The 27021-nt window shown below is 45.7% G+C and overlaps 1 protein-coding gene across 1 annotated transcript in view; it reads left to right on the top strand.

Annotated features, from left to right (window-relative positions):
• The window catches only part of LBR (lamin B receptor), a 1228970-nt gene that overhangs the window by 497982 nt on the left and 703967 nt on the right, over nt 1-27021 (top strand). Inside the window, exon 5 of the mRNA XM_069608704.1 lies at nt 21754-21916. Coding sequence (XP_069464805.1) covers nt 21754-21916 — 163 coding nt within the window. The remainder of the gene's footprint in view (nt 1-21753; nt 21917-27021) is intronic.

The following is a 27021-nucleotide window of genomic DNA, read 5'->3' as shown; positions in this document are numbered from 1 at the left end:
TCTATCAAAGATAAGGGATCCGTCGGAGGACACAATCCCTTCGAAGAACAAGTTACTTCTTACCTGATAACGTTCTTTCGATGGGATGTTCCTCCGACGTTTTCCTTATCGCCCCTCCCATCCATCCCCGCAGTAATACTTCCCTTGTGGTTGCAGCTTACGCTCCTTCAAGGTCAATAACCAATTCAGGCATGACTTATCTTATGCTACAAAACGGAACTGAGCAAAGGACGCCGCGCGTGGCTATTTATGGGTATGGTGACATCGGCGCCGATACGGTGGCCGTCGAGGGACATCGACTCGGCGGACGTCGACGCGCAGTGCCCTCTACAGAGAAAAAAATTCCGAGGAGAGCAAGCTGGAGACGCATTATCAAAGATAAGGAATACAGAAACACATATAAAGAGAAAAAACATCTACGATGGAGACTCAATCCCCTACCCAGCTTGCTATTGCTTCCACCGCCCACCCCCTCACTATCACGAAAAGGTAGCGGATTACGCTGTACTTTCAGGATTACACGTGCCACATCCTGGCTGGCCATGTGGATGGAGAAACCGTGCATACTTTTACTGAAGTTTGCAGTGGACGTGCTTTGGAATGGCACGACACTTGGACTGTAAATGAGTAACGGTACATTTGAAGTGTTGTACAGGAGTGACCGTGTTGGATGAGGTCGGCTTCGATGCGATTGGTGGATGCGTGTTTATCTTTTTACGAGTAACCAATGAGGTAGTGCTGCATAGAAGATGGTGGAAAGGGAAGAAGGGACTGCTCCAGTTTTACAGGGGTGTGGCCCTCGCAGTACTTTTGGAGGCGCACGTGCTACAATCTGCCCTTCCCAACATGTTGCCCAGTTGACATGGGACTGTGGGTATTGACCAATCGGGTGATTAGGGTATATAGCAATAGGAAGGAGGACTCCTGCTTCACTGGGGCCCGGCCCTCACCATACTTGGGGAAGCACAAGTGCCACATTCTGCGCTTCTCACCATGCTGACCTATGGAAATGGGACTGTAGGGATTGTCCTGTCGGGTGCTCAAGTTGTGCATCACAGGAAAGTGCACCAATAGGAAGGACTCCTCCTGCTTCACTGGAACGCTGACCTTGCGCTAGTTCGGAAAGCGCACGTGCCACATTCTGCCCTTAGAAGCATTCTGGCCAATGGGAATGTGACACTGGGGTTCATCCAATTAGCTGCTTAGGTTCCGCTTCACAGTACGGGGCAGTAACATTTTCTTACATTACTTCGTGCACTCGGACTGGCAGAAATGGAGAGACGCAGAGTGCTGTTACTGGGTGATGCCTTTGTGGTAGATTTCCACAGGTATGCCTAGGAAAGAGACTTGCATGGCAATTTGAGGTTGGAAGGAGTGGAGGCATTGTGGTGCGCTGCCTATGTCTGTAATTTGGCGTTGTCCTTGACCTTTGCAAAGAAGTGGTCACTTTCACGCCTTTTCATGTTGTTGTGGTACAGTATGGAGCTCAGCATTTGGGTTACGCGCCTTGTTCAGATGTATTGCATCAACTGAAGAGATTGATGAAAGCAGTGAAGCGTACTTTTCCCACTGCGAAAATTCTATTCCCATCTATACTGCCAAGAAGAGGGTGGAACTGTTCTAATGCAGTTTGTTCACAGCCAGAGGGTGGAAGGTGTATCATCAATGGAAGCATGGCTACTTTTTTGTGTGCTTCTGCAATGTTCTTATGCAACACATTACATCATTGATACTCAAAATGCGGATTTATTCCATGACAATGGCATTTCTTTGTCCAATTTTGGCACTGGTATTTTGTTGTTCCATCCACAGGATGCAGTGAAGAGCTTATTGTAAGAATGGGCAGAGTGCAGAAAAATAAAAATCTCTATAAAAAGCTTAAATCCTTTTATCCATACCACTAAGAATAGTTTGCAACTATTTGAATGTATTTTGTTCACAGCGAGAGGGCGGAAGGTGCATCATCGATGGAAGCAGGTCTACTTTTTTTGTACAAACTTGCAATGCTCTTCTGCATCAATGACATAATTGATTCTCAAAATGCGTACTTATTCCATGACAATGGCATTTCTTTGTCCAATTTCGGTAATGGTATTTTGTTGTTCCACAGGATGCAGTGAAGAGCTTACTGTAAGAATGGGCGGAGTGCAGAAAAATTAAAATCTCTATAAAAACCACAAAAAGAGTGTTTCCTTAAAAGCACCTAAAAAAACAAAACCACAAAAGGCTCTTGAGCCACCACTACATATGAAATCCGCTGTCCTGGTTGAAATGTATTCCGCCACGCCCGAAAACAGCACGGAAAGTACAGACACTGTTACTTATGGGATTCCATCTGCCACATCTGCGCCATTTGCAGAATGGCACGCATGGAAATGGGTCTGTGGAAGCTAAGAGATTGTGCAATAAGTCTTCTGGGTGTGTTGTGAGCAAGAATGTGTTGGAAGCGTAACGTTTGCAAAATCGTCACCAATAAAATATTATAGCACTGTATATAATCTTGCTAGCAGGTAATTGCAATAGCTACTGCAAAGTGTGGACAGGGATTTGGACACGCATTGCAAATGAAATCTGTCGACTGCAACTCGCTCCCAATACCCACTGTGTTCCTTTCTTCTTGCCTGTGAACAAAGGGCCACTCTACAGGTTGCTATGAATAGTACAATAATACAGCGAATGTATATGCCCAACGTCTGATGCACTAGTCCTAAACAGCTTGTGTAGTGGCGCTGCCATATTTCTGAATGTCTGAATTGATCTGCAGCATATTGTATGACATGTATTAGGCCACAAAACTGCTATTTTTACGTCTTCAAATATAGCAATCTGTGCATCGAAGCAAAGTGCTGTCACTTGATGGCACAACATTAACCGTATCTGTAGCATTCATGGAGATGAGTACATTTTGCCACATAGGAATGCTTTTCATCAGGAGGCATGCAGTTTCATTAGGCAGAGCAACAAGACAGTTGTTAAGGCAGCTGCATGCGGCCACAGTACCTTTGCAACCGGCACTCATAATCTTTGAGATCCGAAGATGTTGTTTACTTAGCTGTGCTTATATTTAACTGTCTGCGAGTTAGCAAGCAGCAACAGCGTTCATATTTTCAAGATTCATTACGGACTGTCATATATGCAGTGCAATCTTTTATGCACCTGTACAAACAGCAGCTTACAACTTGCTACGTAACCCCACAGTGCTAAGTGCAGAGACTGTGTGTCAGTTTCACAGTTCATGGAAGGGCAAGCAGCTCATTAATCAAAGCAATGGGCCAATTAAAATGCCAACTGTACACTAGAGCATCCTGCTCCTTGCTCCCAATGAGCCTCTGGCAGCCAGGCGTGACGCAGCCATAAATCGGTAGTTTTGCAACACGGAATTCGTAGACGGCAGGAATGTGTGAATCGCCGTAGCCTGTCGCATGAATCAGTAGAGTTGGCGACAGGGGCGGCATTACCAGGAGACAGAGGATGACATACGCATACGTATAGCTGTGCAGCCGACAGACGTCCGGTGCCAAGACAAATTAAAAGTGATTGAGAAGATGCGGACATGAGGCCACTACTGTAGTCCTACGGACACTTCCATTGTGATTGGACACACGCCGGGCAGGTACACACTGCGTAGGAAACCTCCATTTTGCTTACATGCAGACATCCTGGGCAGCAGGGTGTGCTACAGAGTCACAATGCAATTACAGCACCAAAGCAACAACTACGCACACACTGACAAACAATTAACATGTACACGCTTAATTTGTAAGAAACATCGCCAGTATTAGAACAGGGTAGGGGTAGTACTAATTGTTTAGCAATTGTTAAATGTTTACGTACAGGCTGTGTACGTGGATTTTTACAGCGTTTTATTGATATTGTGTGGCTATATGCTGTTGCGGAAGAGGTGCCGCTTCTGATACATTACTTCAATGTAAAGTATGTCCTGTTACACACAAACTTGTATGAAGTGTACATAAAGCAACACATATTAACTACATTACTTTTTAGACTGTACTGCTTGCCAATGCAGTTATTATCGTTACCTCATTTAGTGAAGAGGGACGCTCTCTTCCAGCCATTCTAGGGTGCTTGCCATTGTTGCATTAAAAAAACAAATCCCATGGTTTGCTATTGTTGTACACTGCAGAAATTCTGCAATCATAGGAGAAACTTCAGTGTACTTACCACCTTGCAGTTACGTTTTGCTTTCAATACTCTGCATTCCTTACTCTATTTCTTTCTACGTTTCCATGTACAGCGGCAGTATGCTAATATTGTTGGACGCACACGTCACTTTGTGTACTAGTGCATTCCATTATGGTGCATACTTTATGCCTTTGGTCTGTTTGTTTCACAAGTACAGAGTTTACACACTTAACTTCATTCTCCTTGCAATATACATACATGGTGCTTGTACGTTGGCTTCAGTTCCTGTTTTTCCGAAAGCTTTCGCTTCTTGTGTTTGAAACAGCGCTTCAGTTTTTAGTCAAGATGTCTTCATCTTCTAATCCTTCGACCCCAAAAACTGGTTTAAAAAAAATGCCAGGCTTGCAGGAAGAAAATGTGCATCGCTGACCCCCATCGTGTCTGCCTGTGGTGCCTGGGTCCCGACCATCGGACTGATGAATGCGGATCCTCTTCGGCCCTGACAGGAAAAGCTCTCAAGGTATGACGAGGTAAATTGGCGATGGGGAGGGAAACTTCAAAGGTCTCTTCAAAGAGAAATAAAGACTTTGGGGAGTCTAGCGTCTCGTTCTGGCATAAGTCCAAGAAGTCTTGATTGAGGAGTCGGTCGAGAAAATCTTCTTCGAAGAAGGCTAAGGAAAAACGTCACTGATCTTCCTCTTCTTCTTTGTCTTCCGAGTCTACAAGGGTTATCACTTGTCCAACTAAACGTGATTCCCCTAGAAAATGGGAGGCTTTCAGAGCCTCAATGATGTGAATCTTCGAGAATGCGGCCTGACCCCATTGAAGAAGTCATGTGAAGACCATGCCCTAACTCATCCTTCGGATGACAGAGGAACGTCGGAGACTACCAAATGCTCTAAATCCGGTGAGAAATCGTCAAGGGTACCGTCTAGAAAAACGTTTCCGATACCTCACAAAAGAGCACGTCTACAAGCCTATCAGTGCATAAATTGATGGCAACGCCATACAAAATGGTATCTGGTTCCAAACCTTCGACACCAGTGTCGAAGATTTCGTCGACACCAGTGTCGGAAGTTGCGTCAACACCATTCTCGGTGACGCCTTTGTCCAAGGCACCTTCGACCTTATTGAAGCCAACGTCGACGCCTCTGTTAAAGACTGCATCGATTCCTGTAGCGTCATCGACGCCATTGACGAAACAAATGTCGATGCCTTCATGGCCTCAACCCATGGGTAAGGTTTGTACCCATTTGCCAAGGAAAGACTTTTTCAATTCTATGACTTCTATTAATGAGGAGGAGCAATCCTCTGAGGGTGATTCTTCCCCATTTGGGTTGAAATATGGGACAAAGAACGCTCCTGCGGAGCTGATTGACCCAGAATCAAAAATGTCTGATCTTTGACTGCCTCCAATCAGCTGGTGGCATAGACACTTTGCCTGAATTGGAGTTTGACAAACCTGAACCAGTTGATCATGCTGATCAGCATACAGGGATATTATGAATAGGGTTGTGGAGTTCATGGGCTGAAGACAGAATTTTCCTACCTACGAACAAGATGACATGACGGATATTCTGAGCCAGGGTCCTCCGAAGTATCCAGTACTACGTTTTCATACTTTTCATACAGCCCTTAAATGGAAGGTCATGGCCAACTGGGAAATTTTGCCAGAAAATATAGACCTTCATCCTCTGATACAGACTATTTAACTAGGCACCCTACGCCTGAAAGCTTAGTGGTCCAAGCGCTACATCCACCAGGCTGTCTGCTTATCCCTCTATTCCCCCGGATAGGGATGACGAGAGAATTGATGTCTGGACTCGTAAGATTTTTTCTTCGAGCAGTATGGCTTTAAAGTCAACCAATGTTACTTGTACACTTTCGAGGTTTACCTACACCCTGTGGTACTGTTAGCATAGCGGCTCAGTACATTCCGGAAAGGCGAGGAACGAAGTGGCTTCCTGGCTATTGTGAAGGATGTAAAAGGAGGCAATGGGGGAATGTCTCCAGTGAAGACTGAACAATGCTGACAGCATCAGCAGGTCCATGGCTTCTAGCACTGTGCTATGCAGGTTTGCATGGCTGAGAAAGTCAGACTTTGCAACGGATGTCCAGGCTATTCAATATGCCCTTTGACGGCTTGAGGTTGTTCGGCAGCAAGGCGGATGAGAGTCTAAAGGAGCTGCAGACCTCTTATGCGGCGGCTATGTCACTTAACGCCTCCATACAACAACCTCAGCAACACTCATTCTCAGGCCCATTTTCCTGGAGGGGTCGTCCTTTTTGTTTCTATTCCTCATTTGGTAGGGGAAGAGGACAGGCTAGTGAAAGAGGACAGAAAAGATTTCCTTGTGGTGGACGAGGAAAGGGAGCTAGATCAGCCCGAGCAGCTCCAACTGTCCCCTCAGCCACTGCTTCAGCTGCCTCTAAGCCACTCGGGTCTTTACCCACAAGACCCCGGTGGGAGGCAGAATCTCTCGGCACCTGAACGAATGGCCGGACATTACTTCATATGCTTGGGCACTGAAAACAATAGCCCAGGGTTACTGCCTTCCTTTTCAAAAAAAGGCCTCCGGATCATCCACCAGGATAAAATTCTGTCAAAATTCTGGATCCTCACCTTGTGCAGGAAATTTTAACCCTGCTAGACAAAGGTGCAACAGAGCATGTACCTGTAGCGGAAAGGAACAAGGGTTCATATTCCCCTTACTTTCTCATTCCCAAGAAGGACGGAGGATTGAGACCCATCTCGGGCTAAAAGAAATTGAAAAAAATCAGGAAGGGCAAGTTCAAGATGGTAAGCCTTTCACAGATCCTTCAGGCTCTCCAACTCCAAGACTGGTTGGTATCATTGGACCTTCAGGATGCTTACTTTCATGTGCCAATCCATCTCAAGCACAGAGTACCTGAGGTTTGCGGTTGGCAGTTCTCATTTTCAATTTCGAGTTCTGACATTCGGGCTGCCCTCCGCCCAATGGTTTTCACCAAAATGATGGCGATGGTGGAAGCAAGTCTCAGGAGAGGGGGGATTCAAGTCTACCCATAACTGGACGATTGGTTATTCCGGGCTCGTTCACCCAAACGGGGCCAGGAACATCTGAGGATTACCTGCCACTTCCTACACAGGCTGGGCTTCTCTCTCAATTACAAGACGTCTCATATGATACCATTCCAAAGATTCCAATTCATCGGAGCAGTCCTGGATACTTCCTCAGGATAAGCCTTGCCTGCGGAGGTGAGAGCTCAGTACTTTCTGCAGATGGTAACAAACTTCCAGTATGCCCAGCATCTGCCTGCCTTCAATTTTCTGAGGTTGCTCCGCCTCATGGCAACCTGCATTTTTCTGATGCCAGAGGCCAGATTGAGAATGATATCCCTTTAATTGACCTTCAGGAATCTGTGGTCCCAATTTTCGTGGAATAAGTCAGTTCTTCTGCAAGTTCAGACCAGAGTGGCTCAAGATCTTCTTTGGTGGGCTTGCAAAGAAATATTCTTAAGGGAGAATCTTTTTGGCAACCATGGCCGGAGATAACAGTAGTGACGGACGTCTTACTCATGCACGGGGTGGGGAGCCACCAGCGATCTGAAAATCGGCAGTCTGTGGTCTTCATTGGCGTCCAAACTACACATCAACCTTTTGGAGCTGAGGGCAATCAGACTAGCGCTGAAGGCCTTTCTGCCCTCTGTACGGGGAAAGAATGTCCTGATAATGACGGACAACACAGTGGCCATGTACTACCTCAACGAGAGGAGGCGTAAGTTCACCACCACTGTGCAGAGAGGCAATGCAGCTCTGGTTCTGGGGAATAGAAGAAGGAATCTCTGTATCGGCAGTTCAACTAGCTGGAGAGAAAAACACAACGGTGGGCGCTCTGAGCAGACAGAGCAGTCTCCCACGAGTGGGAACTGGCTCAGGAAGTCCTTGAAGAGATCTTCACCCTTTCGGGAACCCCTCAAGTGGATCTGATTGCGACCGAGGTCAATCGGAAGTGTGATCAGTACTGCTCAATGGAATTTCCTCCAAGAGCAGCTCTAAGGGACGCGTTCATAGTGGACTCGGAATTTCCACTCCTGTACACTTTTCCTCCATTCCCTGTGATTCCTCACATAATCGGAAGGTTGAAAAAGTTCAGCAAAACCCTGATCCTAATTGGGCCATGAGGACGTGGTACCCGGACCTCTGGACATGTCCATCTGCCTTCAAATATGTCTTCCACAAAGAGAGGATCTTCTCTCCCAAGAGGAAGGTCGGGTTCTCCATCCAGAGGTGAAGACACTCAGCCTTCACGCATGGTTTCTGAGAGGCTGATAAATAAGGATTGGGACCTCCCGGACAATGTTCTGGAGATTTTGCTAGCAACAGAATCCTTGTACCGGTGGCGTTGGAATAAGTACAGTAACTGGTGCAAGGATAACAATGTGGATCCATCCCTATGTTGCACACCTATGGTACTTCCTTTCCTGTTACACTTAGCCAAACTGGGGCTTCAGATTGGTACAATAAAAGGATACCTAGCGGTGCTTTCTATTTTCAAGCGCTCCTCTGAAGAAGGGTCACGATACCATTGATTGTACAATTTTTGAAGGGTCTCACTAATGTGAAGCCCCCAGTCCCATTCCACGGCCCTGTTTGGGATCTAAATTTAGTATAAAATTCCTTACATGCATTCTGTTTGAGCCTTTGCATTCTTGTCCTCTTAAGGCTCTTCACATTGAAAGCAGTCCTACTAGTGGCTATCACATCAGCCTGCAGGGTGAGTGAGTTACAGGCTCTCTCGTAAGCCTCCTCACACCATTTTCTATAAAGATAAAGTAATGCTTGAAGTCAAACCTTCATTCCTACCCAAGGTAGTCTCTGATTTTCATTTGTATCAGAAAATTACATTGCCATCTTTCTATCCTCCCCTCATGCAAGTAAGGAGGTAGAAAGGCTTCACAGGCTGGACCCAAAAAGGGCTCTCAGCTTTTATATTTCTAGACTTGCAAGGTTTCGACAAAGTGACCTATTTTTATTGGATATACCGGCCACAAATTGGGGCTGGCAGTAACAAAACAAACATTAACCAGATGGATTAATTTGGCAATCAGAGAATGTTACAAACTGGCAGGTTAACCTCCAGATGGGTTAAGAGCTCATTCCAGTAGTTGCATGGCAAATTCGACAGCTCTTCAAAGGGGGTGTCCCGATGCAGGATATCTGTGCAGCGGCCACCTGGTCGTCTATGCATACATTTGTGCAACATTGTTTAGATTTGGCCTCATCGCAATGGGGTCTTTTTGCTAAGGCCGTTCTTCATACGGTCAATGATTAGGGTTAATTGGTACTCCCTCCTCCAAATTTTCACTGCTTTGGGAGTCTATCAAAGATGTGGAATACGTGGGAGGACATAATCCATTCGAAGAACAAGTTTCTTACCAACTGGTAACGTTCTTTCAATTGGATGTTCCTCCCACGTATTCCTCATCGACCCTGCCAGCCTACCCCGCTGTACAATTTACCTGAATTACACTCAGTGTTCCTTGAGAGCTTAAGGTCTAAGGGTATGCCTGGTCAACTCCTCAGTTGAGGATATTGAAAAAACAGAACTGAAGCCAACGGGTGCAGAGCAAGCTATTTGTACTGCGGATGACATTGACGCTCTACGGCAACCCTCGAGGGACATCGCCGCAACATCGAGCACAGCGCCCTCTGGTGTGGAATCTTTTTCCGAAGCAGCAAAGCTGATGCTACGAATATCAAAGATGAGGAATACGTGGGAGGAACATCCGCACAAAAGAACGTTACCAGTTGGTAAGTCACTTGTTCTTCTGTAGCACAGCCCTTTCCATTTGATAGTCAAATGCTTTTTCAGTGTATAAGAATGTAGCTTTTGCAGCTGCCCCTGGATCAACATTGAAGCCCCGAGGTGGAAAGGGCTGTGGACTCTGTGATGTTTTGCTGTGGCGAGTGTCCAGGAGAAATAAAGGAGAAACAACCTACAGAGCAGAGGTGCGTGTGTCTTTAAGTTCCAGTCAGCCCAGCCCAGCCGTCTGGGTCAGCTGACTACTGACTATTTAAGGCCGCCTCTGACACCCTTGCAGCGTGGAGCCCTGAGGTGGAAAGGGCTATGGACTCTGTGCGGTTTTGCTTTTTGGCGAGTGGGCAAGCAGATGAGCCGTACCAATGTTGGACATACCCTCTCCCGCATTGAGAACGTGGGCCCAGAAACGACTGTGCCGGTGGAGTACCTGAGATTGCAGTGCCACAACGATCGCACACAACCTCAAAAGTAAGCCGCTACTTTTCATGTGACTCGGACATAGAGCCTGCGGCACACCCCAACACCGACGTAATAAATGAGGCCCCTATGAATGGCACCCTAGGTAACCCCTCACAGTCATCGGAAACTGTCTGTCTGGAAATAAGCTTAGTAAGGGCAGATGACGGCGAGGCAGCCGCAGGCGATGCAGTTTACCTAATGAGCCTGTCGTCATCTCGGCCTCTCCCAACTCCACAAAAACAACATTGGCTGCCAATTTAGTCACACATCCCCAAGACCTCCCTCCCACTAAACGTCCAACTCACACTTACCCACCTTCTGAAGTTGCCGAGCGAGCGGGCGGTGTCTCGGGAGTCCTGGGGGAGTGCGCGATCGCCTCTCAGAGCGCGTCGGTCTGTGGTCTCGGAGCCGAGGGGGCGGGCCCTGGTGAAGGCCATGCACAGTCCCTTGAAAGCGCGATTCCAGGGGAGGAACAAAGCAAACCCCTGGAGGTGAACAACACGAATGCGCTTTCTCTAATTAACCACTCATTCGAGCATACGCGATCCCTGAACTTTTGCGAACCAGACATAACTGGCTTAATTGACGCTGAGGCAGAAACACACGCGGTTGTGTTGGAAAACGCTGCGGTTTTTCTTTCCAAGTTTCTCAGGCTCCTCCGAGCCGGAGGAGCCTGAGAAACTTGGAACGAAAAACTGCAGCGTTTTCCAACACAATAACGTTGTATTTATGTTTGCGGTCGCTTCAAAAGCGACCGCAAACATAAATACAACGTTTTTAAAGCTGCGGTTTTATTTCTAAGTTTTCCGGGCTCCTCCAGCCCGGAAAACGCAGCTAGTGCTTATTTTTTGTAAGAAAAATAAATAGCACTTACCGAGATTCAGCTGCAGCTTTCCTGCTCTGGTCTCCGGTCCGCGTCCTCCGAGTCCCGGCACTAATGAAGGGAAAGCCACCCAGCGGTAGACTTTGTTTACTACAGCTGGCTGGCTTTTCCTTCATTAGTGCCGCAAAAGCCAGCAAAGGAGGGCCTCCATTTCACAAAATGGCGGCGCCCCTGTGCTTGCTTTTTCGAATTTTGAGCTTGAATAGCTCAAAATTTTACATAGGAAGTTTTAAAACGGAGGATGCTAGTATATTTTTTTTTATGTGGGCTATCTATTTTTTAAATAAAATTTTTTACTAGACCATCCCTTTAACTCGCCCCTCGAGGCACATAACGGCAATGTGTCTTGTTTACCCAGCCTCAGACTGGAATCAATATGCTGCGAGTCTGCCTTTGGATGTGACGAGGCTTTCGCTCCGCAGGATGTCAGTGCAATGGCACCGCCAACAAGTGACACAAGAAATGGTGCAAGAAGAGACTCCCTTGACGTTGTAAACAACGTACTACATGATTTAGTTCTCATGAACAAAGCCTGTGCTGAAAAACTGCATAAAGGCACCATGCTACCTGCTGATTCCCAGAACAAAATATCACTAAAACGAAACGCCCAATTGATTGCAGCCAATGAGGATATATGGTGAATGTATGCTACAAACGAGCGAAAACATTTGAACACCCGCTCAATGGGGATTCCTTGCACGATGTATCTGGCATGCATTTGAAATCCCAAAAAAGACTCACATCTGTGAGCAGGAAAGAGCCTAAAGCTGTAGACCTGGTGTCCTGTGACGAGGCTTCATCTTATGAGGACACTTCGGACTCATCCTTGATGGAACGCCCATTTCCCAAAATTCGGCGTAACAGAGATCATCCATCTAAGGCTCACAATCAACAACCTCAAGCCTCTAGATTTGAGGTGCCCCCTACTATGCCTTCAACTGAGCTTCAAGCCCTACTAATTTCATCCATGGCGATCTCTTTAGCTCCCTTCATGAAACTGTATGAGAACATACATGAAGCAACTAAAGATCTGATGACTGTAGTGGCCTTGATGAATTCCAAACTGATTCAGCTAGAAAAAACATGTGATCAATCCTACACAGAGCAATATGAAGGAATCAAAAGGTTAGACACAGCCTATAAACTACTAAGTGATGATAGAAAAAGTGATTCAACCGACAAAAAATTGTTCGCCGAAGTCGCTAGAGAAGCACTCACACTATTCAAACACGATGAAATACAAACGACTGGGCCAAGACAACCAGGTGACACCAAATCTAAAAGTGTCTCAATCGCAGACAAAAGATCTCAAGGCGAGCAAGAGAAAAATTTGTCACATCAAAGACACCAAGACCAACTTGGAGGGCCCAGCCTGCAGAAAACCTTAGAGTCATCAAACCTGAGGGGTCATCTGACAGAACATATTGTGGCTCCACCTAATATAAGTAAGGACAATGCGGCCCAATTGGCTTCAGCAAGTAAGGACATGCAGTCATTGATCAAGCCCGGACACTGACACCAAACTTCTGTGACATCCGTCAGCTCAAACATTGCTGACATCTCATTTCATACCGCATTTGAACAAACCAGAAGTAATGCTAATCAAGCACGCCTCGACAACCAAACAGCAACGACCTCAAGAGTGAGCCCACAAATTGAGGAGGTATCAAGCGTATACCCATCACCTCCTGTAGCGGCGCATCCCAACGTCTATTCAATCTTCACCGGTGGGTCACAAAACTCAAGTAATCCGGATAAAACTCATACAAAACAAACTGTTAAGAAAATCATAAAGAAATCAAAAAATCAAAAGGCTAGGAAGAACAACACACTAAACGGTGCACGGAAGTTCCTGCGGAACATAAAAGTGGTCCAAATAGTGTCAAATGACAATAACAAACCAACAGTAGACACTGTACTACCTAACAATAAAAATCAATCTCATGGTGACTGTTAGGCAAAAACCTGTGCAGTTCCCTCTGGGACCACTGCAAAAGATTTAAGCCTACAGGTGTTTGGCAGTAAACCCACTTGGTAGCAGTCTGTACCACACAGATTCACTTGATAGCTGTGGCTGAGCAGTCAGACTTCCCTCAAGAAGAGTTAGGCAGTATGCAAAGTATACACAATAGGTCAAGAGCACACAATAGAACAAGTAAACACTGATCAGGGGCTTGGTGTAAAGAGATATAATTATTTATTTAAAACCACATCTAGAAAAACACACAGGCACTAATAGTAAGCAATTCAAAAACACGGTCACTAAAAGATATACACTCCCTTAAAAGAACATTAGACAAGTCTTAAGTAAAGCCCCACTTATTTTCAGACAGCGGTGAGCGCTTAACGTAGATGGCACTCTAATAGTTCGTTTTAAAAAGGGAGAGAAAGGCAGAGAACAAATTGAAACAGATCCCAATACTTTTTCAAGAACACAACAAGGGAGGAAGGCAAAGTAACACCGTGAAGTTAGAGTTCAAAGAGGCCTGATCCACTTTCAGAGGATCCAAACGAAATGTGTCCAAGGTCACACGGTTGCAGTGCACAAAAGTCTTGTAAAGGTTCAAAAAGGAATTGGACCACAGAAAGGGACCAGTTGAGGGTCAAGGCGGCCAGCCCAGTCCAGAAGGTTAAGGAGTTATTATTACCTTGTAGCAATCTTTAGAAAGGGAGGCCTGGCGGACACGGTACCTTAAAGTGGTGAGAACGCTCCAGCGGGGGCAGTTGTTCCTGGCAGCGGGTGCAAGTCGGTGCTTTGTCCGGGGGAAGAGAGGATCTCGTTTTGGAGGAAGACAGGAGTCCGTTGCACTGCCAGGGAAGAAACCAGCCGCGGAGTTTCTCAGGTACAAGGAGCAGTCCGGTGATTTGCGGTTCAGTGGTGAGTGGCTATCCGGCCGCCGGGGTGCTTGGCACAGGCAGTTCGACCACAAACCGGGCTGGGGTGCGAAGAAAGAAAGGAAAACTGGTTGTGCCCACCAGTCAGGGGAAGAAACCTCTCCAGCCGGGAGATCTTCTCTGTCGTCGGGAAGTGGTGAGTCGGTTCTGCACGGCTCCACCGGTGGTGTCGTCGTGGTAGGTCAGCTCAGCTTCTCCCTCGTCAGATTCTCAGGTTCTGTGGCGACTTCTGAAGTTCCAGTCCCCAAAGCTCTGCTTTTATGCAGAAAACCCCCATTCACTCAGCCTAGCTGTCACTCAAACATGCTAAGTGGTGAGCCGGCCGGCTCACCACTTGGGCCAATCACACAAGATTGCGACTTGAGTTACCAAGGCAACTCGGTCCAGGGTGCCTAAACCCCCTCCCACACTCCCTGTGGTACCCAGACAGAGTGGCACCACTTTTGGAGGCTTCTGTGGAGAAGCCCGCCAAAAAGTGGAACAAAGGGTTCGACATGGGTTGGAGTCACAGAAGAGAACACAAATGCCATTTTAGAATCGAGTCTTGGCAAAAAATACCAACCGGAGAACTAATATTAATTAAATAAACCGGCGGTATGTTCGAGGCTATGAGAATTAAATAATTAAAGTTGGTAGCCTCTAACAATGGGAAAATCCCATAGGAAAATATTTGCGGTCGAATACAAAAAGTAGTTTCCACTGCCACCACCCAAAACTCGATCAGGGGGGACGGAGACGTGCCCCCTCGACTAACAGACCCCGGGGCAATCGAATTGCCCCGACCAGTACGTCCACAATATGATGGTTTGTACTGGTTTCTGTTAATAATTTGGAACTAGTAAAGCCAATGGTGACTTTACATGCCATGGGGGCAGTAGTAAGTCCCAGGGTATGGAGTCTATGGTGGGGTGTCACTATGACACCCCTGTGTTACTGCACGGAGGGTGCTGTGTAACACACATAGGAAAAACACATGAGACCCTATGGAGTAAAGTACCCCATAGCCCATAAAACACATTACCAGTCAAAGGAATACCATTAATCATGTCCAAGAGTGGGAGGAAAAGAGTCTCACTCTTGGCAGGAGGAAAAAAACAAACTCCAGAAATCCAGCAAAGCTGCTGGGGGACTCACTAGGTTAGGAAATTCAGCCTAAAGAGAGAATTCTCCCCAACAGTGACCTCTTGAATCCAACGCCTTCAAAGCATCACTCAGTGAAGCCTGTAAGCTCATCGAATGACATACCGTCTGAGCTCTTAGACTTGTCTACATATGACGACCCGGAGTATGTAGACCTGGATGAATCAACTAACTCATGCAAGAAGATAAAAAATACGGAGCATCAACCAACTCTGGCGCCCAGTCCAAGTGAGGCTATAAACATACTTCCAAAAGTCAAAATAGTCCTTGATAAACTTGACTTGAGCCAAGGTCCAACTGACAAGGGCCCCTCTAGAAACCCGGCCACTGAAAGAGCGACACATGAAAGAATCTGTCACATTATCGTAGAAACGGATACTGCCCAAGCACATCCTCCACCTCCACTCAGTCTGGTGTTCATGACAATGCACGAGAGGAGAATGCAGACAGTCAACCTTCAAGCAAGTAGCCCGGCGAGTTCATGGTCTAATGCCCGTCAATCTGCCAAATTGGGCAACGCAAACGGCCCAGGTGACCAGCTCGTCGCATCTGCCAGTATCCGGACACCAGGTTAACAAAAGAACGAGGGAGAACGGAACTGTTGCAGAGAGAAGCCTTCAAATGCCTAAAGTAAGCTTCTTTGAGATGGACAGCAACAAGAGCATGGTCCACAAGTTAAACATTGAGAGACTGGAGTCTAACGATAATCTGATCTTAAATCGAGGCAATCTAATCAAGTTACTTCATCTTGTACCACGTCTACGTGCAATAAGCTCAAATGACTTAAAAATCATGGAGTTTCCAGGCAAAGGGAAGAACGACAAGGCGGTCCTTCACGTAACTTTATCTTTAATCGCATCAACAATATTAGAGGCCACTGTACCCTTGCTCTCACTAGGCTTCGATGTCTAGAAGTTTACACCTTCTGAGCCGTCATGCCCACTTACTAATGGAAAAATGGCACTTCAAAAGTTAGCGACCACAAAACCATGCTTGGCAGCTGAGTCACTCAGGAGTACATTAGGGACAGACCCAAAAGGGCTTTCGCTGAATATTCACGAAACAGTCCATACTTCTGGAAAACCACAGCTTCCCTCAATGACTCCTTTATCGCCCATGGGCGACTACGTAGGCGTACTCGACGGCCCAAACCCGAAAATAAGAATTACAATAAAAGGGAATGGAGGCTCTGAAAGTAGCAATGGGATTGCGACAAAAACCTCAAATTCTACATCGATAAACGAGTAGCAATGGTTGGCAGGGGCATTAAACACGAAATCCCAGCAATAACGCCAGGAAGTTGAGACCCCACAAGTGTGTAGTTTAGCCCCTTGGAACACACGTGGCTCCACATGCTTGTTTAATTCGAACTGGCTCGACGGTCTCCACACAGCATGTCTCCAAGAAACCTGGTTAAGTGACATGCTGGTAGCAACCGAGTTTGAGGTCGCCTTAAATCCAGCTATAAAATCACCAAAAGGACGCCCGATGGCAGGCCTGGTAACTATTGTCGGAAGAACCTCTGGCTGGCGGATTGTAAATTCGATTAACCATTCTCCTTACATCCAAGAGACATCCATTGAAATGTTGAGACCATACGAGCATATCACTGATCAGATCACAATTCTAAACTTGTATTGGAACCATCTAAGAGCGGGAAAGCTAGATTATATTGACCAGTTATCAGAACTACTTGAAAGTCGTTTGGAAGCCTCAGGATGGGCAAACATAATCATCTGTGGTGACCTTAACATCGACCTTTTCAAGTCCTCAAAAATAGATAAATAAATATTGGTACAGACATGGACTAATGAGATGAGTTTACGAAACCTCCAAATGCGAAATGGAAATACTCGGGAAGACATACCATCAACAGCCACGTGGCACCGTGAGGATCGCTCTTCTACTATAGATTACATGTTTGTGTCCGAAGCCCTACACCCAAGAATAAAAACCTTGAAAGTCTGTAGAACATCTAATAGCGACCACGACATGTTAATGAAATTTTCAATAACACCAAATGTTCAAAACTCAACGTGGGCTCACAAAATCTTGGTCGAATCCAACAGAGTCCGCTTAAGGTTAAATGATCTTATATTGTCAACTCGGTACAAACCTCGAATACGACCAACTATTGACCCAATTCAAATCAAAAAAGTTCACCCTAAAACATTCGAACTTGGTTTGCTTACATTGCTTTGACCTTGAGATACTAAAACAAAAGCGCACGATGCAGGGCGAACTCTGGAGAATTCATTTTTTAGGTGTCGACTCTCGTAACGGGCATTAAAGGCTGTGAAGCAAAGATATAAAAACTGGTTAAAGCTACACAAGCATGCCATGATACAAAACGATGCGGAACAAATGCTAACGACATTAAAAAATAAAAACACAAGGGATTTTTGGAGCCTTGTTAATAACACGCAAGCTCCTCAAACAGCTTTACAATCATGTATGGTCTCGGAATCATCCTGGATAGCCCATTCCGAAGACCTCTACAAAGCAAACAAGCAACCAAGTGGTCTTGTAGAAGCACCTCTCAAATCATGGGCCTTCGTCTTCTTGAAAGACGACATTGTGATAATAATTAAGAACGCAAACGCTTGCGAGCCCCGGGCCCGGATGGCCGCACTAATTTCAGCATCAAACCGCATCCAGACTCATGGGCGGAGCTATGTGTAGCCTTATTCGACAGAATAAACAGGAGTTGCAGAAAACCAAAATCCTGGAAGTCTGCAGTCATCATCCCGATATTTAAGAAGGGAGACAGAACAAGCCCTAAAAACTATCGTCCTGTCGCATTGTTGGACGTAGTAGGCAAAATTTACGCCACAATCTTACAACAAAAGCTGGTGGCCTGGGCAAACAAATCAAACCACGTAGACAAAAGGCAATCTGGGTTCGTAAAACAGGTGGGCTGTTTGCTAACTCTGTTGTTACTGTTATTACTGAACCTGATTAAAATGGAGGCGATAAAATCTAATACAATGGTTTACCTAGCCTTCATTGATTTTTTTCGTACGCGTTCGATACCATTGACAGGTCACTTTTGTGGTCCAAACTGCGCAACTGTGGATGCCCGGAGGACCTGATCGCAGCTATTCGAGAACTTCATACTGAAACTTCAATCAAAATCTCGATCGATCAGGAACACTGTGCACAAATTCAAACCTTTAAGGGTGTAAAATAGGGTTGTCCTTTAGCTGCTGCAATATTCAGTCTGTTCATATCGGACATAGGACTAACAATTGATGCAGTAAACTCATTCCCACCAAAAGTAGCTAACTCACACCTAAGCTGGCTTCTTTATGCCGACGACTTGATCCTGATGGACGTAACATCTGTCGACCTACAAAGAAAATTAAATGCTGTCTATCAATACGTTGCAACTAACCAACTCTTAACACAAAAAAATGCGAAATTCTTGTGCTCAAGAACTTGAATGGCGGAAGCTCGAACAAGGCTAAAAAATTGAAATGGTTCTTTGGTCCAGAATCCTTCCAGATATCCCAGAGCGTAAAATAGTTCTGAATGTTAATAAACTCATCCATCAATGACGGTCCATGGATTGCTGAAACCCAAATTAAATATAGACAACTGGCGAGTCAAGCAGTGATTATGCACAAGAAATGTGGAAAATTTTCACTAAAACCGCTGCTGGCTTTTTATCAACAAAAAGTAATCCCTGTTTTGCTATATGGAGCAGAAAACGCATTGGGCTGCTCCCACAAAGTATGGTCGTCATTAGAAAATTATTTTTGGTCCAAGGCATTGGTCCTCCCAAAGTGAACCATGACTGTTTGTGTAAGATACGAGCTATCACTCATCGATTCACGCTAGGATTTGCTGGAGTTTGCTGGGCTTGTATCGAAAAACTCGTTTCTGCGCACACATACCACAATTTGACATCTTTCACTGTGCGACACCGGCTAATTCGAGCATTGTGTCAATGTGGATCAAGAGATGCAAAGGGCTATTGGAAGAACACGAAATCAGCTTGGACATGCTTCATGACAATCCAAACGCGGCAAAATTAAAAATCTGGCACGCTGACTGGGATCAAACTTGTACACAAAGAGCCGCCGCAAAAATGATCAGTGATGTGCCCCTCGAAACACAGGCATTCAACAGCCCACAACGCTAAAACTAGCTGTTTCCAGATCCTCAAGAACGAAGGCTGTTCATGATGTTGCGTCTAAACATGTTCAAAACCAAGGAGCGATTACGTGCATGGAAATGTAACATAAACTTAAACCCAATGTGCAGATTCTGCTCTCAAGACAAAGAAACCCTTAAGCATTTAGTGTTGTTCTGCACTAAGCTACGAACAGAACGAACAATCCATCTGAGACCTTGGAGCCTAAATCGGCCCTCCCTCTCTGCAGAAGATTGGTGGGACTATATGTTTCAGGGATTAGACATAAAATTGCTACTGCCATTAACCCGCTTCTTATCGATAATTGAAAATCATTTAAGTATGGTTTTACTTGATGGGCAACGAAGGCAATTTATGAGACTTGAAGGATGTTGGAGGGGTTTATTAGGAGAACGTTTATGACAAAATCTGTCTTTTTTCATGTGTATTGTTTGTAATATTTTAAAGGTTTGTGATAAACTGATAAAATTAAAAAAATTAAAGTTTTTATATTTTACCAAATGTTCTCCTGAAATTCAGTTGGGTGGATCGCCCGGGCATAAACCAGACTGATCTGGGTGTATAAAAACCTTAATATATGGCATGATGAGGTTTGCTTTGATTTTTCAACCAACTTTTTTATGTGTAGATTAAGTAGTGAGGGTGGTAAGAACCCCATTTCTCTTCCGGTTTGGTGTGCCGTGTTTAGTGAAGGTGGCAGTGTCCATTGTCTTTGTTGCCGCTTCAAGAGAGAATACCACTTTGGTGTCTTATAGTTTTGTGTAAAAGTTCCTGAGACAATACTGAACTGATCTCCTTTGTATGTGTGGAGCTGTTGTCTTTTTCGTCCACATTCGCTGATACCGGTTTTCCTGCCTTTCTATTGATTGGCCATGTCGGGATCTGCCAGGCCTTTCTTTCTCCATATTGTCTAGCTGCTGTTGGTTTGTATATGTGCTTGATTTCAGAGTAAGTGGTGTTTCTGAACAGTTCTACTTGTTCTGTAATTTTGCTAATACTTCCTTCCCACCACCGTTGCTGTTTTTCTGCTGTAGGGATCATTTTTCTGACTTCATCCTCACTCAAATAGCCTTCGGGATATCGGCTCCACTTAAAATACCTATGCCACTTACGTAAAACCTCAAGGTCTCCCATAGTGACAACGTGGACGAGACTGAATTAATGTTGGTACTCTTCAAACCACTCTGATGTGCGAAAACCCCATCTGTCAGCGATTGCATATCAAATAGCCAAACATCAAGCCTTCCATATTACGGTGAGTATTTGACTCTTGCCCTTTGCAAACAGGAGGCACTGTTGCTGACAATCTGGAAGAAATGGTAAATATAAGGAAGAATCTGGGACTCTTTTGTGGGCACAGGTCAGACAGGAACCAGGGATTTATAGTAGCGTTAAAAATGTATTGAAAATTATTGTTTTGGGATTTATCCATAAATACGAATATATGAAATATCCAGTGCTGTAGAAGAAACTAGTCACCTGCATGTAACTGGTTCTCCAGGGTTAGTACCTTTCATAGATGTTATGTTGATTTATACTGTGCACCGCTACGACCCACGTGCAGTCTACAGGCTCTCAGATGCATATGTAATGCGCATCCGTGATGCTCATTGATAAACTCAGCCATTGTGTTCTAATTGAATCTGAAGATGGCAGACAGGAGCACTGTTGGGGCCAGCTGCATCAATGGTTGATGGGTACATAGTCTAAAATGGGTTGGATAGAGTATGCACTTTTTTTAGTTTGACCCCGACAGGACGAGTCCAGATGTGGATTCCTGCACTTGCACACTGACTCCAGTTTACAAATGAAAGGGGTTTGCGATGCAAAAGTGCTGCAAGCATCAACATTCCACAAGTATGGAGGAAATACCCTGAAGGCCTTTATCACTAATGTAAGTAACTTTTTTTAATGATCACACCTGCTCCATTACCATTTAATCATGGTCGAACCCATTTGTGTTTAGGGACGCAGCGAAATAGGTACAAGAAAATTGTAGCCCAGTCCCTCTTATAAACTGTTTTTTTTTTTCGAAATTGAATTTATTCAAAAAGGTCGTAAAGGGCGTAAAGGTCTAAAGGAATTAGTTACCAATATGCGTAATGTTTACAGTATACTTCAGTTTTGTTGTTTAGTGATGAAATGGCATACTTTTATCAATTCTTATGATAGAATCCAACAGAGTTTGAAGAAAAACCTTTTTTGCCAATGCAAGTGTGTTTTAAAACCATGCATGACTCCTTATTTTGATTCGGTTTTAATTTATTGTGTAGTTGATAAATGAGCAGGCAATTGAAAGCAAGCAGATGCTACATCGGTATAGTCTGCGCCCAAGAAGAGAAGAAATTAAAACAAAAGAAATGGTACTAAGAGAAGAGAAATATCTTGAGAAAGCAGAAGTAAATATAAAGGGTCTTGAATTCGGAGGAAAAATTGGTAAGCTAAATTCAGAATGTTTCACTTGATCGGAATTCTTTGTCTTTATATTTGTCTATGAGATCTAGTCCTCTCTTCTACCCTTGTGTAGTAGATGAAAGTATGGGAAGAGGACTTTAACAGGCATGTTTTTTCGTTCACAACTGACATGCCAGTCCTTAGACTATGGGGGTGTGCTCATGAGAATAGTAACTTTTGTTTCTATACATATTTGATACCAACATGAAACTAAGTCCAAGGAGAGGCTGAATTTGTAACAGAAGACGTTAGTTGTCGCAACTGCACAGTTTGGGACATCTTGGGAATGTATTTCAGAAACCATAATGTTTTTTGCGAGGAATTGTGGAACATTGCAATGCTAGCATGCACACTGTTTAGTTGTCTAGTTTGTTCCTTGGCGACTCAAGGAGGTGATCACGGACCGATAATCGTATAGTATGGTCGGATGTCACAGTAGAGATTGAAATAATAGTTTCCATGATCAGCTTTGACTGCTTATACTAAAAATTGAGTATCACTCCTTTCCCTCAAATCATGGCACCCCACAGGAGTAAGATTACATGTTCTCTCAAAGATAGTTGGCAACAGATCAATGAGTGATAGTTACAGTACAATTCAATTTTTGCATTCAAGTTGTTTAAAAACAAGACCACATTCTACCAAAGAACTGAAACACAAAAAATTACTCCACTCTTTTTTTAACTAGAGAAGATTGAAGCATTTAAGATTAAAGCATTAATGCAAAAGGGAGGTATTGGGGGAACTGCAGTGCATTCAGAGATATTACAAGTTAGCAAGCAAATGATTTCACAGAAGCATAATGCACATTCCCTTAATGCCGAAGTACAAACTACTATATTCTTAGCTTACAAAGTGTTGTATCACATGGCATAGCTGCCTGCAGTTAAGTACACAATTTAAATAATTATTTGTTAGGGAGAATTTTCTGTTAAGGCTAATTTCCCAAACCTAGTGAGTCCCCCAGCAGCTTTGCTGGATTTTTGGGGTTTATTTTTTTCTCCTGCTAAGAGTGAGACTCCCTTTCTCCCACTCTTAGACATGATTTGAGATATCCTTTGACTTTGTAATCTGTTTTATGGGCTATGGGGTCTTTTACTGCATAGGGTTTCATGTAGTTTTTGGTAAGTGTGTTACACAGCACCCGCAGTGCAGTAACACAGTGGTGTCATAGTGACCCCCAAACATAGACTCCATACCCTGGGAGTAAATCCAACTAAAACATATATGCTAACTTTTCCAAACTCTGATTTTTTTGTTGTTGTTGTAACTTTGTCTTAAAGATTCCAACCCTATCTTATGAGAGTTTCACAATGTTCAAGGGGTCGGGGGACCGGGCCACCAGTGACATGGGGTTGTTTAGAAAATGCGGGAAAAAGGGAGTACAAGGTTCAGAGTGGCAGAGTTCAACAGAATCTCTTCTTGGTTTTGCAGGTAAGTAAAGGTTAGGTTTCACTTGTCCAGGAAATAAAGATGCTTCCTTGAAGGGTTGGCCCAAGGACCAATGTTCTAAGGCGGGATCAGAGTACAATAGGTTGTCCACCCCACTGTAACTGTATGGGGATCTCGAGGGTGCAAGATACAGGCTATCTATAGCCCAAGGATCACAGGATCCAACAAGCACACTCCAGGTAAGTTTACCCAGGAGTAGAGCAGTGCCTTCAAGTGAAGAAAGCATTTGCTGCAGGACGGTTCCAGCGGTGAGGTGACAGCAGACCCGGTCACTGGTTTCTCGGTCTTGGTGACAGAAGAAAGTGACTTCAGTGGATCTGGCGACTGCTCTCGTGCAGATGGATGCCTAGCAGAGGATCATCACGGTTCTTGCTTGTTGGTGCCTTTTTCAGGTTTGGTTGCAGGACGGTTGTCACAGCGCTAGACTCTTCTCCTTTTCTCAGCCCTCGACTTTGGTAAAGGGACTTTGGGGAGCTGGTTTGTCACTTCAGGCTTAGGAGGATGCCCACAAAGTTCCAGGCAAAACCGGGCACAGCAATGCAACAAAGGTCCTCGGGTATTGGTGAATTGCAGGCCGTGGAGGTTGCAGCTCTTCCAGGGATGGCGCAAATTGTAGTTTGTCTTGGGGCTGGTTAGGCCCACCAGTCCAAGGCAGGAACTCATTGTGTTCGTATCTTCCCAGTCGCTTATACTCCGGTGCCCCGTCCCCTTTCCTCCATATTCTTGGGACATACCATCCTTCTGGACCCGAGCACCTTTGAAGCATCAAAAATATTTTTTGGGCTTCTTTTATTTTTACGCAGGGCCACCACATGTGACCGTAAGACCGCCTTCCTAAGCCCCGCAAATCACCCTTCAGCCCTTTTCTCCGTGCAGCCGGGTTCGGAAACACTTGCATCATATGGAAATTCTTTTTTTGTTCCCTTGTCCTTCATCTTCCTGCTCCGTTTCCAGTCTTCTTCCTCGGTCTATGCCGGAGCGTCTGAGATTCATGTCCTGTTCTTCGTGCGAAGGTTGTTTCGCAAGGGAGGATCCCCGTTCTCTCTGTCTGGAGTGCTAGGGCCCGGAACACCGGTGGGACTCTTGCTTCTACTGCGACTCCCTCCGTCTGGGCATGCCAGCATAGGCTGGTCAGGTTGGAGGAGGTGTTCCAATTGCTTCCTCCTCCACATTTACGGCAGATCATCATTGAAAAAAGCAAGCGTCCGGGAAGTTCCTTCCTTTTCAGGGCACCCCGGCCAGGGGACTCCTTCCCGGGTTCCTCTGGTTCCTGGAGGGGCCCAAGTGGCTCTGGCATCAGGTTCTCTGAGGTGCCCCGAAAGGGATCTAACCTGGATTCCAGAGCTTGCTTCGAGTGCCTCTGTCAAGGGACTGTCAGGACCGGATATTCATCCGAGGTTCCCCATCTGGGGGCTAAGGCTAAGCCCAACATTTCTGGGGCTGTTTTAACCGGTTATTCCTGAGGTTTCCAAGTCTGGAACTAAATGTACCAAGCCTAGTCTCGAGGTTTCCTGTACAGTGACTAAGGGTACCAGGGTTATTCCTGAGGATCCCCGATTAGGGGCTATAATTAAAACCGGCATGATCGAGGGGCCTTCTCCAGGGGCTCTGGCTATGAGGTGTGAGCCTAAGCCTTCCCACAAACAATCTTGTGGTCGAACCGATCCTGCTGAGGGGGCAAAGGTGGTCAAAGGCCCCAAGTCTTAAAGTACTGGCCCGGCCGAGGATCCTTCACTTAAGGCTAATTGTTTCGCAGAATCCAAGGGTGCTCAAAAGTGCTCTAGATCTGCTAGTACCGGCTCTGCCGAGGATCCCTGTCACAAGGCTAAAATGGATTAAAAAAAGCCCCTGAAACACCTGTGGTGACAATGGCCTCTTTGAAACCTGTGAATCGGATCACCTCAGGCAGTCACAAAATGGCGTTTCAACCCATGCGGGCTGAGGCAGCCATTTTGACTAGCTCTTTCACACCAGTTTTCTCAATGGCTGGGGCAGATGGGCCTTTTTTTTGGGTCCGAGCAGCTTTTTCCACAGAATGTGGACAATAGGAATCCTTTCCGCCCTCCAATGGGTTGGGGTGCTCGGTTTCGGCTGCCACAGTCTCGCTTCCTCCTACGTCAGCTCCCTTAGTTTATGTGGATCCAGTTGGTGGAGCGCCATCCTGGCAACCAGCCTCTTTACAATCCCAGGGGTTTGTCGCACCAGGCTCTACCCACTCCTCTGCCTAGACCACCTTCTGAGGATGCGTTCCTTGGCAGGTTCCAGGCTCTTATGCACTCTGACCCGATAAAGGCATACTTTATGGATCTATTCAAAGAAATGTATCCTAAGTCTCTCGAGCCACAGCCTGTTCCTACTACCCCTCAGCAAGTTTCGGTAGTGTGCCCCCTTCTCCACTACCACCACTGCCTACACTTTAACCAGTGCTTAAGACACCAGCTGCTCAGACAAGTACGCCCACAGTGTCTGAGGTACCACGTTCTGCGGATCAGTCTTCTGTTCCTGCCACAACTGACACGGACCAGGATAGCAGAGACCTGCCCGCTTTCTCAGAGCCTTTCATGACTGGGTCGTGGATATGATGGCGTTGCTAGATATCCAATACCCGAGCCTACAGCTCCACAAGAAGGTGTACTTTCAGGAGCCTTAACGCTTACGGCACAGGAGCGCACAGGCCTTTTCCTTCAAAAGGGTGTGCTTCCTGAAGCCCGTAAGGTCTGGGAAAATCCTCACTCCGGGCTGCACATCAAGAGGAAAATGGACGCTTGCTACAAGCTACACTCGTCAGAAGACCTACCCTTGACTGCAGGCCCACTCCCCTCATCAACCGTGGTGGCAGCAGCTGCGCTCCAGCCTAAGCCGTCCTCAACATCATCTATGGCTGCCTCTCAAGTCCCGTCAAAAGAGGTCAAACTTACGACGCCATTGGGGAAAAATAGTATTTTCCAATTCCGGTCTGAAGTCATCCTGGCAGCGGCTAATCCCAAGCTGTTGAAGGAGTTTTCCGACTTTCAGGAATGTATCCCTCGGGACAGGCTGGAAGATTTTAGAGGGCCTATCCGATGCCAGAGTTCAGGCTCAGAACCTGTTAGAGGGCGCGACCCATCATGTAGACACTTCTGCTCGGGGCCTTATGGTGGGAGTAGACATCTCTTGCTGTGAGAAACCTGAGGGTATTCTCCCAAGTAAACCTCAGGGATCACTTATTCAGGTGGCCAGGGGAGGGCTGGCGCTCTCAGATCCCAGCCATGGGAGTGGACGAACGAGGGAGGATCACCTGGGTAGGGGAACACGGGGATGTGCTCTGGGAAATGCCCCAAGTGAGATGCAGTACTACATCGTGAAAGGAGAAAAAGACGAAAGGCCCTGAGATTTTCTTTGCGTATTATACATCTACCCCTTGCCACCTGAAGAAGCCCCCCCTAATAACATTCAACTAGGAACCCAAACCCTGTTATCATCAAAAACCACAATTCCCAGAATCCTTGGTTTTCTGTTGCCTATCCGAATACTCCAGATCATTCATTTTCCCGTCCCTCTGATTATTTCCTTCACTCCAAACCTGGTCAGATAAAACACATTCCCTTTCCCACAATCCCCCTTGTTCATTTCATGATAATAATCCCTGTCATTCC

The sequence above is a fragment of the Ambystoma mexicanum genome, chromosome 4q (assembly GCF_040938575.1).
Source record: "Ambystoma mexicanum isolate Mex_15411 chromosome 4q, UKY_AmexF1_1, whole genome shotgun sequence".
Classification (NCBI taxonomy): domain Eukaryota; kingdom Metazoa; phylum Chordata; class Amphibia; order Caudata; family Ambystomatidae; genus Ambystoma; species Ambystoma mexicanum.
Note: the sequence above shows the minus strand (reverse complement) of the source record. Positions and strands in the feature narration are given on the sequence as shown.